Consider the following 12,828-nt stretch of genomic DNA (forward strand, 5'->3'; position numbering starts at 1 on the left):
TATACCGTTTGAATGGACTTTTTTCTACAGTAACATTCTTTTTTGGAAGTAAATGGCCTTTCGGAAATAGATATTATCGTCTTCAAGGAACAAATGTTCAAGGATATGTTTTCTCTTAAGGTATTTAGCCGAAAGGCTTTCAAATTTCTCATTGTGTCTAGTTGGAAGTCAAAATTAATATCGCATGTCGACATTTATACCTGTTTCACCCAATAGGGTGTAACTTCTCTTGTATTGACACAAGTGACAAGTTCACTTTGGCTTTAGAATGGTTAAAGGGTTTAGAAGAGTTGAATCTCCTCTTATATCGTATTTTGATATTTTGTTAGAATACGCCCGTCCTGGTCTTGCCATGAACTGGGCCAGTTTCGTGCAATCCCTTGTGCTTTCGTAAATATCGCGTGAAATAAAAATAATATTCAAAACTATATGTTTGTTTTTTGTATCCTTACTTTAACAACGAATTGTTTCAAAATTGTTTCAAAATTCAATGATGTTAAAACGACTATAATCGAAACATAAAAAATGAACCATTTTGCCAGTAATTTAATAATTACTACTGACGCATTTAAAAATGTTTTATTATGATTAAGTGCAATATCTCACTTAATTTGTTTGGTCCTCCACTAAACCTTACTAAACGGGTGGTAACTTTCACTTTTATCCAATTACTGGGAGTCCGTTTTGTATTTTTGGCTGAACTGGTTTTCCCCTCGAGATGAGCAATTATTACTGTTCCGGTAATGAATGGTCCCAAATTTCCTCCGAATGATTTGGCATTTTATAAGTTTGAGCGAAACCACAACATTGCATGCACTTTGCAGCAAGAGTTCATCAAATTGGTTTGATCGCTTTTCCACTCGCACTTTTGATTGTTTCTCTTTTGCTTTTCTTTTTTGAAAAAGAAAGCTCCATCACACTGATTCGTTTCTGGCTAACTTGCCGGAAAGAAATTGATTCGATTCATTAGCCTGATGATCGGATCAGTGTAACTCGTAATTGATTTTCGCACTTTTTCTTCACTTAGCTTGTAGATTGATCTCATTTGTTAAACTTAATTTTGGAATAATTTGACATAATTTATTAGAAACTCACTTTCAATGTCAGTGAATCCTCTCGTGTCTCGTGGGTGCTCGAAATTGGAAACGGAAGCTGGGAAGATGCGGCGGCGCTCGGTGAAGAGATCCTTTGTGTTCCTTTTCGGATGCTGAAGTGGGTGTTGATTAACGGAAATCGATCCTGGAGAGCCCGGGAAACACGAATTAGGGGTAGTTTTAGGGTTTGTTTGAAAAAAACAAGTCGAACGTAATAATCGAAACGCGTCGCGCCGCGCAAACTTCCGAATTCCGAGATGGATAAATCCAAACTGACGAGCCCGTCCAACGAACGAGCAGCTTTCGCCTGGCTTTGGTGTGGTCGATCGGTCGATCTCCAAAAGTGGCAAACAAACTGGTCCTCCCCACCCCAAGCCTAGCTCGAAGCTAGAGTTGTGGTTTGTTTTGCGCTGAACGAGCCGCCAAATGGAAAAAGGGGGGCGCCCTCCTCAGGCCGAATGGCGGTTTTGTTTTTTCGCTTTCGTTGCTGCCGCGCGTCTTATCGAACGACGAAGACGTGATACGTGGTGCGCTACTAAGGTAAGCAAAGCTGTGGGCGAAATTAGACGCACGTGGTCTGCGTCTTTCTTTTTGGGGTGGTCTTTTAGTCTAGGTTGCCAACTTTGTTGGAATTTTTCAATAAAGTTTTCCTTTCGTTGTCTAATATTTGAAAAAAAAAAACTGGTTATTTAATTGATAGATTAAGATGACTAGGATGAGACGCTTTAAATATATAACAAATAGCAAAAAACCGGGCCAAACTGCTTAAAAATCTGACACAGTGTTTTTTAGAATGATTTCAAGAAAAAAAAATCGACATTTATTTACCAAATCACAAAAATACAATCGATCGGAGGGTCTAAAATTACTTTTTTGTAAGATTTTCAAGCTAAATGTACGAGATTTTTTGTTAAACTTTTATTAAACAATTATTTCCAAAAAAAAAAGATCAAGTATTTTTGATGAAAACATAATCAAAAATGTGGATTTTGAATGGTTTTGAAAATTTGTTGAAAAATTGAGTAATTTAAGTAAACATAATTTTTATAATAATGATTATCATTTAAAAGTGGTACACTCTGATATGTGTTGTGAGCCTACTTGGTTGAATAATTCTACTGAATCAAAACAATCGAATATTTCCTTTGTTTCAACCACGGTAAAAGAAAAGTTCAGATACCAGTATTTGGATAGATAGCAACTAACTATCTTCTTCAGTGAGAGTTTCAATCGAAAATGCTCACTGAAGAAGATAGTAAGTTGCTATCGAAATACCGGTATCTAAACTTTTCTTTTACCGTGGTTGAAATAAACGGAATCTTTCGATTGGCGCTGGCACCAAGCTTTTTGGAAGGCCGGGAAGATGTCTGCGATGAAGACCGTGCTGGAAGACCTTCGACTTCGACAAACACCGACAACGTGTCGAAGGTCTTCCAGCACGGTCTTCATCGCATACCTCTTCCCAGCCTTCCAAAAAGGCTTGGTGACTGCTAAACACACCACGTCTTGCTAAAGCAACATCTGAGTAACCTGCTAGATCATTTCAAACGATTCTTTCGCAGATTTACCGAGTTTCTCACAGAATTTTATCGCGTTCCGGTCTAACGAACGCTGAATTTTCGGCTTGCATCTCTATTACAGAAACACGTCGCGTGAAAATGGCTCTCCTGGTTCTCCCGTTGCTAGGAGACAAACAAAAGCGGCTCGTTTGTTAACTAGAAACGCCCTCTACCAGTCAGCGCGGGAATGCTCCGAAGTACAGTCGCGGCTGAAAACAGTCAGTCCTTTTACTTTCCGGACAAACCCTGTATACCGTAATAGCGTAGCACACTTCAACTTCTGCGAAGTAGTTCCACCTCCTCGTGGTATCTGCTTTATGCAGATGTACGGCCGAGAGAACTACAACCCCCCCCCCCCCCCCCCCCTTATGAAGACCCTTGCAATGACCGCGGAATATGAAAATGGAAAAACTATTGGAAACCGACTCCATTTGGTGAAGGTGACGGGTCGTTAAGTCACGCCAGTCTCTAACGGTTGCCGATGGGACACGGGGACACACCCCGCAGTATCCCAGTCCTTGCTGCGCTAAGAAGTGGACCGTATATTAGCTTGCTACTCGTGGGATTTACTATGAATAACAACATCAGACAAAATAATAGAACGCGGATGGAAGGAAGCGATGCGGAGAGGGACGCTTGTCCTAATCCGTTTGGCAGGAGCGGGCTAAGGCGCTCGCCGGTTAGGCAACCCGCCGAGTCGATGAGGACGCCTGTCGTTAGTGGAGGGAGCGGAGACCCCTTCGCTCAGGTTCAGCAGGCAGTCGAGGAACTCCTAAGCTCCCCGGAGCTTCAGGACTCTGAGACCCCTGCTGAGCTAGCTGTCGCGAAGGCTGGGATGCAGGACCTTGTGAATTGTGTGAGGAAGAAGTCCAAAATCCACAAGGAAGTGCGCGAGAAACTCGCAAACGTGATGGCAATGTTTGTGAAAGCAAACAGGGAAGTAGTGAACCTGCTCACAGCTCCAGAATGCCGGTCAAAGGCACGCGAGAATGCTGCGACCCTCCTTCGGGCAGATACAACCCGACCGAAGAAGGTCAGCGTCTGCGTGCAGACGGATGGCAGTGAAGAGATAGCCGGAAACGGCAAACGAAAGAGAGGATCGCCAGGCGAAACGAGGCCAGGAGCCCTAAAAAAGCGGACCCGGGATTCTACGGTCCGGCAGGATCCGGGTGGAAATGATGATAAGGATGGAAATGTGGAAGGCCAAGTTCCTGAGGCGCCAACCGGGTGGCAGACGGTTGAGCGCAAAAGGAAAAGGACCACGAAGGCCTAACCCAAACCCAAGCCCAATCGGGTCAGGGACAAGGGAGAGGCTTTGGTCGTAAAGGCACCGGAAGGGACCTACGCTGATGTCCTCCGACAAATGAGGTCAAGCGATAGGCTGGTGGGCCTAGGAAGGGATGTTAGGAGAATCCGCCGAACACGTTCCGGCGAGATGATCCTCGAGCTCCGACGTGGCTCGCAGGTAAAGAGCTCGGAGTATAGCGCGCTTACGCAAGAGATAGTGGGAGAAGCCGCGGAAATCCGTGCCCTCAGCACCACGGTTACCGTCAGGGTGAAAAACCTTGACGAGATAGCCACGGATGCTGAGGTGCAGGAGGCGCTTAAGGATCTGTGCAAGATCGGGACCGACCAGATCTAGGTCAAGATGCGAGAGGGCCCCCCCAGATCCGGGACACAGGTGGCATTTGTGAAGCTTACGGTTGCGGCAGCAAACGCCGCACTCAAGTGTGGGCGGCTAAAGGTGGGCTGGTCTATCTGCCAGATAGCCATCCCTCAGCAACCGGAAAGGTGCTTCCGGTGCCTGGAATTTGGGCACAAATCTTTTGCGTGCAAGGGCACTGACAGAAGTAGTTTTCGTTGGCGGCGCGGTGAAGGCGGCCATCAGGCGGCTAGCTGCACCAAATACGCACTGTGTCCTCCACTACGGTGGAGGACACAGGGTTGGCAACCCTAGGTGCCCCGCCTTTCAAATGGCGTCGGCTGCACCTTCGCGGGGATAGAAGCGGTCCAGCTCAACCTCCACCACTGCCACTCAGCACACCAGCTGTTGTGGCAGATGGCATTTGAGGAAAAGCTCGACCTGGCGTTAGTGGCAGACCCGTATCGCAGGACCACGAATGGCAGTAATTGAGTAATCGATAAAGCCAAACTGGCCGCGATATGGGTTACAGGAGGATACCCCATACAAGAGGTGGTGTCGGCGGGAGAAGAAGGTTTCGTGATAGCCAAGGTCAACGAGATCTTCGTCTGTAGCTGCTACGCCCCTCCGCAGTGGTCTCTGGAGAGGTTCGGCGTCATGATGGACAGAATCGTCGAAGGTCTCACGGGTCGGAGCCCCGTTGTCATAGGCGGGGATTTCAATGCGTGGGCCGTAGAATGGGGTTGTCGCCTTACAAACCCCAGGGGTCAACTTCTACTGAAAGCCCTGGCAAGGCTGAACGTAGACCTGGGGAATGTAGGCGATACAAGGACCTACCACAGGAATGGGAGCGAGTCCATCATCGACGTCACCTTCAGCAGTCCGGGCTGGACGAGCGACTATTCACCGATAGCGATCATTTTGCGATTCGTTGTCGTGTGGGCACAAGTACGCGGGCAGGTAGAAGAGGTACGACAACAGGAGCACGCCACTGGAAGACAACACAGTTCGACCGCGACGTCTTTGTCGAAGTGTTAAACTGGGAGCGGACCTTGGAAAACCTGTCCGCGGAAAACCTGGCGAGGGTACTCACACGCGCATGCGACGCTGCGATGACAAGGAGGGCCAAGCGGAAGGATACTCGGCAACCCGTCTACTGGTGGACGGCGGAAATAGCGGACCTGCGTACTAGCTGCCTACGGGCTAGGCGACGTATGCAGAGAGCGAGGTCCCTGTCAGCGAGAGCGGAGTTAAGAGTACCCTACGCAATTGCGAGGTCTGCCCTCTGCAAGGCAATTAAGGCGAGTAAAAAGGCACGATTCAGGCAACTCTGCGAGGACACCAACGACAATCCCTGGGGCGGCGCTTATAGAATTGTCATGGCCAAAACGCGGAGCGGAGGTGCGCTACAGGAGTCGTGTCCGATAAAACTGCGTGAGATCGTCAACGAGCTGTTCCCACAGCACGAGGAGGTAACATTCAGCTGAACAAAGCTCCGGGTCCGGCTGACATCCCTTATGTGGCAGTTAAGGCTGCGCTCATGGAACATCCCGAAATGTTCCGGTCTTCACTGCAACAGTACGTGGATGGTAGGGTCTTCCCAGATGTGTGGAAGCGGCAGCGATTGGTGCTCCTGCCAAAACCGGACAAGCCACCAGGTGACCCATCGCCCGATATGCCTCTTGGATACTGATGGAAAGGTGGTACAGAGCAGGATCCAGCTTGTAATATAGCTCAGTTGGCAAGTCTGTTGTCTCCTGAGCCGATGTCCGCGAGTTCGAGCCCAAGAGTAAACATCGAACACAGTTTTACCGGATAAGTTTTTCAATAACGATCCGCCAACTGCAACGTTGATAAAGTCGCGAATGCCATAAAGATGGTAAAACGACTGTAATCGAAACAAAAAAAAAGTTCGGTTTTCGGAAAGGCCGCAGTACGGTGGATGCCATTCGACAGGCATCGAAAGGGCAGTTGAAGCCAGAATGAAGAAAAGGAGAGGAGACTGGTTGTGCGCAGTGCGTAAAGAACGCTTCCAACAGCGTCAGTTGGGCAGCAATTGCGTCGTCGCTCATCAACATGAGGATTCCGGCATATATCTGAAGGATGGTGGAGTGTTACTTCCGTGACCGCCAACTACAGTATATGACCAGCGAGGGACTGGAAACAGTGAGTGTCTCGACAGGGGTTCCACAAGGATCGATACTTGGCCCGGTACTGTGGAACATCGTTCACGACGAACTGCTGAGACTGCGTCTCCCCACGGTAGTAAGACTTGTGGGATTCACAGACGACGTGGTTCTCCTGGCATCGGGCCCATCAACTGAAGAGGTCCAGCTACTCGCCACAGAAGTGATTGAGCAGGTGGAAAGTTGGATGCGCTCCAAGAGCTTGCGTCTGGCTCACCACAAGACCGGTGGTGCTGATCAGCAACCTGATTTCAACACAATCAGGGACGATTGCAGTTGTACCGTGCGCAATCGAATCCAAGCGTGCGATCAAATACTCGGGGGTGATGATCGACGACTGGCTGAGTTTTACGGCCCACGTGGACTACGCCTACGAAGAGCGGCAATGGCGACAGCAGCCCTCTCACGGGTCATGTCGAACAACTCGGCGATCCGCTGCAGCAGAAGGAGGGTACTGGCGAGTGTGACCTCGTCCATTTTGCGGTACGGAGCGGCAGCCTTGGGCAGGCAGGGTAATCTGCAAAAGCTCTGCAGGGTACAGCGGCTGATGAACCTGCGAGTAATCAGCGCATACCGAACGGTGTCCTTGGTAGCTGCTGATGTTGTGGCGGGGGTCATGCCCATCTCGGTCTTGCTCGTCCGATGTGTGGAAACATGCCAGAGAGGCCTTGATGTTCAGTGGGACAGCTCGGAAAGTGGACGGTGGACCCATTGATTGATCCCTAACATCAGATTCTGGATGGATCGAAGACATGTAGAGGTGGATTTCTGCATAAAACAGTTCTTGACTGGTCACGGATGCTTCATGCAGTATCACCATAAGTTTGGACATGTGGCCTCGCCATTCTGCCCAACCTGTGGTGACACAGTAGAGACACTAGAGCACGTAGTGTTCAACTGTCCGAGGTTCGAAGAGGTACGCGCTAACATGTTTGCCGCCTGCGGCCCAGACACGACAGCCGACAACATCGCGCGGAGGATGTGTGAGATGCCAATACTTGACGCGTGGTCAGCGATGGGTTCACCCGGATCATAACTGCCCTGCAGAGGAGTTGGAGCCAGCACCGGTCCGCGACCGGTGTAGGGTGACTCCTTCGTCGGGGAGCATCTGAGTAGTGTGCGTCCGAGCCTGGCAGTAAAGCATACAAAGATAAGACTCTACCTTCTGCGTATGCCGAGCTGTTAGGAACGTCGTGAACGTTGTGTAGGATACCTCCACTGCTGGGGAGTATCTGAGTAGAACGCGCTCCCTACGACGGAAGCTGCGGGGATAAGACTTGACCTTCTTTGCAGTCGAACTTCTTAGACTAACCACTAGTCAGTCGGCAGGCGTCCCAGAGATTCCCTAGTAATCCCTAGGGTGGGCAAGCTTACTGAGTAAAATGCAAAATGCAGAGAATTTCCGGAGGAAGAAACAACTCCACCTTCTAGCTTAACACATTATTTATTTGGGTTTACAATCCAAGTTTGGTTTTTGCCCACCACTTTAATCACTAAATAAAATAAGGTTGTATCTGACCTGTTGCTGCTACCACCTGGATCCAATCCTCGTCGCGATTCAACCTCGGGTTCGAAGAAGTCGGAGCCTTGCACCGACGTGGCGATTTGTTAATTGCGACCTTGGTGAACGACTCTCGAGAAGCGTAGCGATCGTGCGGTGAGTTGTGTACCTGTCCCCATCTGGGGTGCTGAACCAGGCACGGGGTTATTGTAGAAGCGAACAGTCGCACGGTAGGTTGTGGCGTACCTGGCGAAGTTCGCCGGTGGGAATTTAACCCAATCCAGCGACGGATGCGATGCGGCAAGTCAACGGCTAATTCAAATCCGAATGTCGGAGAGTTTGAATCTAAAATTCCGATGGAGCTTTGAACTCCAGCTGGTCATTGCTCTCGCCTCGCGCCTTTCCTTGCCTCGTCTAATTTGGTTGTTTCGCCGTTTTGCCTCTTCGCTTCGCTCCGGTAGCTTACGGTCTCTGGTGGTGAGTAGTGGAACTGGTAGTGAGGGCTGCGTACTTTTCGCCTTCTGGTCAATGGTCTCGCCTTCCAGAGGAATAGTTCAACCCCTACAAATCCCACTGCATACGTTAAACTACTGTTGTCGCTACGGAAAACAAACGCCACTTCTCATAAGTCGACAAAGTTTATTGACGCTTTTAAGCTGAAATTGTTGTAGGTTAAATTACTTAAATGTTTTAACGGGTAATCAAATCAATCTTACATTTTTAGCAACGTTGTTCCCGTTGGCAAGCAGACAACTATTACTTTCGAATCCTTTCGGGGTTCTATCCCTGTGGTTCTACTTCCTAACCTATGATTTCAAAGGGATGGGATTTAATACAGAGCACTCGGAAGCTGGTATGAAATGCTTACGCTATTATCCGGAATGTCCGAAATCCTTTGGGATAATACGAATAGGATATAGGATGTGAATAATACTTCGAATTTACGAGTATTTTCTATCGTACGGACTGGTTTTTGTCGCACGTTTACCTAGAAATTTAGAGTGCTAACCTTTAGCAAATATGCCTTAAAAAATTTGTTCACCGTACTTACAGTTGGTGCAACGTATGATTAACAACTTCAACCAGTTCACTTTGAATGGGAATGGTAAATATCAACGAATTCTTGTAATACTTCAATTATAATTTTCCGCAGAACCACGTTGGCCTAGCTTACACACTTTTCCTCAAAAAACTCACTCCTCCTAACTTCCTTCTACTTTTCTATCTTCACTCTTTCTACTCCTACTTTGCTATCTTTCTCTATCATGACATTTCTAACTATCGGCCTGCTCACACTGTTCGATATTGTTCTCAGCGGCGGTAACGGCTGGGCGTGACGTCGCAACAACTACAATCTACGAACAAAATCGCTGAGACCTCTTTCGAGAGACTAGCAACGCTTACAAACTCGTAGGGAGAAGAGTATTTACGCCGCGAAATATTCTCGGGTAGAGTGACTTCACGTCGTCGGCGGGTGAGTCACTCGAGTCGGTGTAGGATGACGTCTTCGCCGGGAATCATCCGAGTAGTTTTGTAAAGCCCCGGACGTGTGCTGTGACAGGCGCGTGTCCAGGATATGCTGCTCTCGATTCGGCACGGACACGGACGGGCAAAGAGGAGAAGGCCTCGAGCCAGACCAAGCGGAACCAAGATCTCGAGTCATTAGAGGAGAGGTCAGTGGTCTCGAACAGAGACGGAGTGCACGATAGTCGTGCAGACCAAGCGAGCCACGAGTTACGAGTAAAGGCCGGACCTCGAGACCTCGAGGTCCTTAGTCTTGAATCGTTACAAGAGGCAAGGTATATATGCTGGAGTTTTGACTTGAAATTGAGTAAGCCGATGAGCGCTTAAGCGCGGACTTGGTCTCTCATCTCGGGTACAGACTTCGATGCAGGTCCGGATGGGAATAATGACCAGAGGCCCCAGGTGGACTTTATGGCGTAGGGTTACATAGTATCTAGAGTTAACCAATTGCACCCATGGACCCATAGTAGCATACTGAGGACAATTCGTAAAAAGTCTTTACCAACTGTGTGATCAGCTAATAAAAAAAACTCTTCAACTGACGAGTTGTAGTAAGATGCCGGAAAGCAAACTCGCTTAGAGTTCAATTTTCCTCGGGAGCAAGAGGTTTTATTTCAAAAACCTCATATTATTTACGGTTTTGCATGTTGTAGGTGAAGTGAAATCTCAAATCCATCGTTGAAATCTAGTCTTTATAGCTATAATGCCTCACGTTTGTAGTTATTTATATTCTATTTTGGTTAGTTTAATCTGGTATAAACGTTTGAATAACTCTTTTTGCGATATACCTGTGTTTTTTGGATGAGCCTGTATTTTTTTAAGAACTAATAAGAACTTGTCAAAATGAGTCTCGAGAGTTCCATTAGGTTCGATTGAAACTCGAAAGCATTCAAACAAAGTGCTGGGTGGCAAAATAATTAAAGTGAGAGTTATGATTAAAATTAAAATGCTGCTCAATTAAAAAAGGCACCACATGACTGGCCGAATGTAGACCATCACGTAACACTCATTAACTACCGTTTAGTCCGGGCCAAGTGCAACAGGTCGGTCGCGCCACAGATAGCCTGTGGAGAAATCTCGTACCTTTGAATGTCGGACGAAGTTTGGAGGTCGTCAGGCGTAGATACATTTGTAGCTATACGCGAGACACAAAATTAGAAACAGAAAACATACATGCATGTATGTTCGCGACTAGAGAGCTGGTGACACCAATGAAGGTGACTATATTAGGTTTGAAATTTATTTCTCTTATTCAAAATCGACTCATGTTTACTCGAATTGATCGAATGATCACTATGGATTTGTATCATCTTGTCAAAATCTTTAATACAGTAGATATGGAATAAGATCAAACTTACCACTCTCATCATCTATGATCGGATGAAAATATTCTTTCAGATATCTGTAAAAAGATAAGCGTTAGTTGATGACGTTCTGGTGTATAATGGTTCCTATCGGAAAAGGCCACGGTAGTTGAAAAGTATGTCGTCAAGAGGAAAACTGGTTTGTTCACTGTTTTTCAGCCAGCAGTTCGTCGAGCTACGTAACGTGACTGTCGTTTTCCCTTATTTTTCCTCCCAGGTAGTGGAGAGTTTTGTTGAGAGCATGTTTTGTCTCAACGAAAGGGAAAGTGCAATGAACTTTTTAACTCGATAAATAAGAGTTTGTTGGTACTTCTTTGATTTGTTTGTTTTTTCCCCTTGAAACAATAACCCAGGAAGCTAAACAATCCAAATGACAGTTATTACGTGTCGAAATTGTTCGAACGTATGTTTTTTCAGGAAAACTGGATCGGCAAAAAGAAAGGCTTTAAACACAATAAAGCTAGTCTATCAACTTGCATGCGTTCAGCCGATTTTTCGTTCGTTCGACATGCTCCGATGGGTTTTTGACTTCTTTAGCAATTATAAATGAACGATATGTTGAGGCATCACAATCCAGCAGCATAATTATTTAGTATCAGCATGTGTAAACAAACATACTTAGTCTGGCTTTGTTTTGTACCTATTTAAAAACTATTGCTTAACAAAATGAACCTGTGCGTGAAAAGCTGATGTTGTGCTGATACGATTTTAGGTTTCCCTAATTCAGAATTTGTTTGTTTAAATCTAAAAAATCTTGCTTCCTTTTATTCGAAAATTTCTCCACCAGGAAAATTTAATTGGCAGATGATTCAATCAACGTTGAAACATATCAACAGACCTCCGATTATTTAACATCCAACAGGTTCTCACCTTATCCGCACTTCTCCAATCGAGGGATTGCGCGTCCAATGTCAACGATCCTTTCTCGTGTAAGTAGGTACCTACCTTTGGCTGAAAGTGTTTTGCAACAAATCAAGTTTATGCGCAATGTTAGTTGGGTTTTATTTTTATTGCAGCCGCACGCACGCTGATAGAGGAATTGCAAAAACAAAAATAATGCTATCCAGTCTTAGCAATATACTTAGAGTAGCAAACGCCGGGCATCATGGTGTTGTGAATGTGATGGAATAGAGACGGATAGGTGCCGCAATTTTGATGCATCGCTTCGAAACTGGTTGGGCAAAGACGATTTTAATTTAACCTGCTTGCAATGACAGTTAAACTGAAAGGAAATTTTTCTTTCCTATAAAGGGTGCTTTCCTCAAGTGGTGAATTAAAACTGGTAATCTCAGCTTAAAGCAGTTTTAAACAAAAATTATGAAAACAAATATGAGACATCCCAGATATCTACAATCAGGAGAATTAGAAAAATCGTAACTCGCAGATGAAAAATTTTAAATCCTCCATCTGTGATCCAAGCAATTGAAAACCGTTTTAAATATAAAGAATGCCAAATTGGTCCCAGAGAGGATTATTGAAACTTTGATGTAGATAATATCAGAAACTTAATTACAATACTGAGTTTAATTCAAATTACCTACATATTTTTAAATGAATTTAAAATTCTAACAAACATAAGATATTTAATGAGGCACTCGCCCTTTGAATCCGAGGGTGATAAGTGTCCAAATGGTAGTTCCGAGAAAACGCGCTTCAAAGTTCTCAAGGTGCTCGATTATTCATACATTTTTTTAATTCGAGCATTTTATCGAAAAAGTGTTAAAAATTTAAAAACAAATCTAAGGTTTGCACCAGATGTAGATTAAGTTAAAGAATCGATTGGTAATCTCTGATTTTGAGGGGTTCAAATTTTTGACTTGCATAAAAAAATTTCAGGTTTGAAGTTCTCAAAGAACAACCATTTATTCCAAATAACAGCTTCAGCTCCCAATAAAGTTTCGCATGCCTTGTTGGATAAATGTACAAAAAAGTTGTTTCCAAGTATCCAAAAACAAATT

General features: G+C 45.7%; 2 protein-coding genes across 2 annotated transcripts in view; one reads left to right on the plus strand and one right to left on the minus strand.

Moving 5' to 3' along the window:
* Positions 1-1,538, minus strand: part of LOC129755789 (clavesin-1-like) — a 36,612-nt gene extending 35,074 nt beyond the window's left edge. The window contains exon 1 of the mRNA XM_055752444.1: positions 1,096-1,538. Coding sequence (XP_055608419.1) covers position 1,096 — 1 coding nt within the window. The 5' untranslated portion in view covers positions 1,097-1,538. The remainder of the gene's footprint in view (positions 1-1,095) is intronic.
* A 3,174-nt stretch (positions 1,539-4,712) lies between these two features.
* LOC129752015 (uncharacterized) lies at positions 4,713-5,988 on the plus strand. Its single transcript, XM_055747805.1, has 4 exons — positions 4,713-4,779; positions 4,828-5,020; positions 5,080-5,696; positions 5,759-5,988. Exons 1-4 carry the CDS (start codon positions 4,713-4,715, stop codon positions 5,986-5,988), a joined length of 1,107 nt encoding a protein of 368 aa, XP_055603780.1.
* The last annotated feature ends 6,840 nt before the right edge of the window (positions 5,989-12,828 follow it).

Source organism: Uranotaenia lowii, chromosome 3 (genome assembly GCF_029784155.1).
Source record: "Uranotaenia lowii strain MFRU-FL chromosome 3, ASM2978415v1, whole genome shotgun sequence".
NCBI lineage: Eukaryota > Metazoa > Arthropoda > Insecta > Diptera > Culicidae > Uranotaenia > Uranotaenia lowii.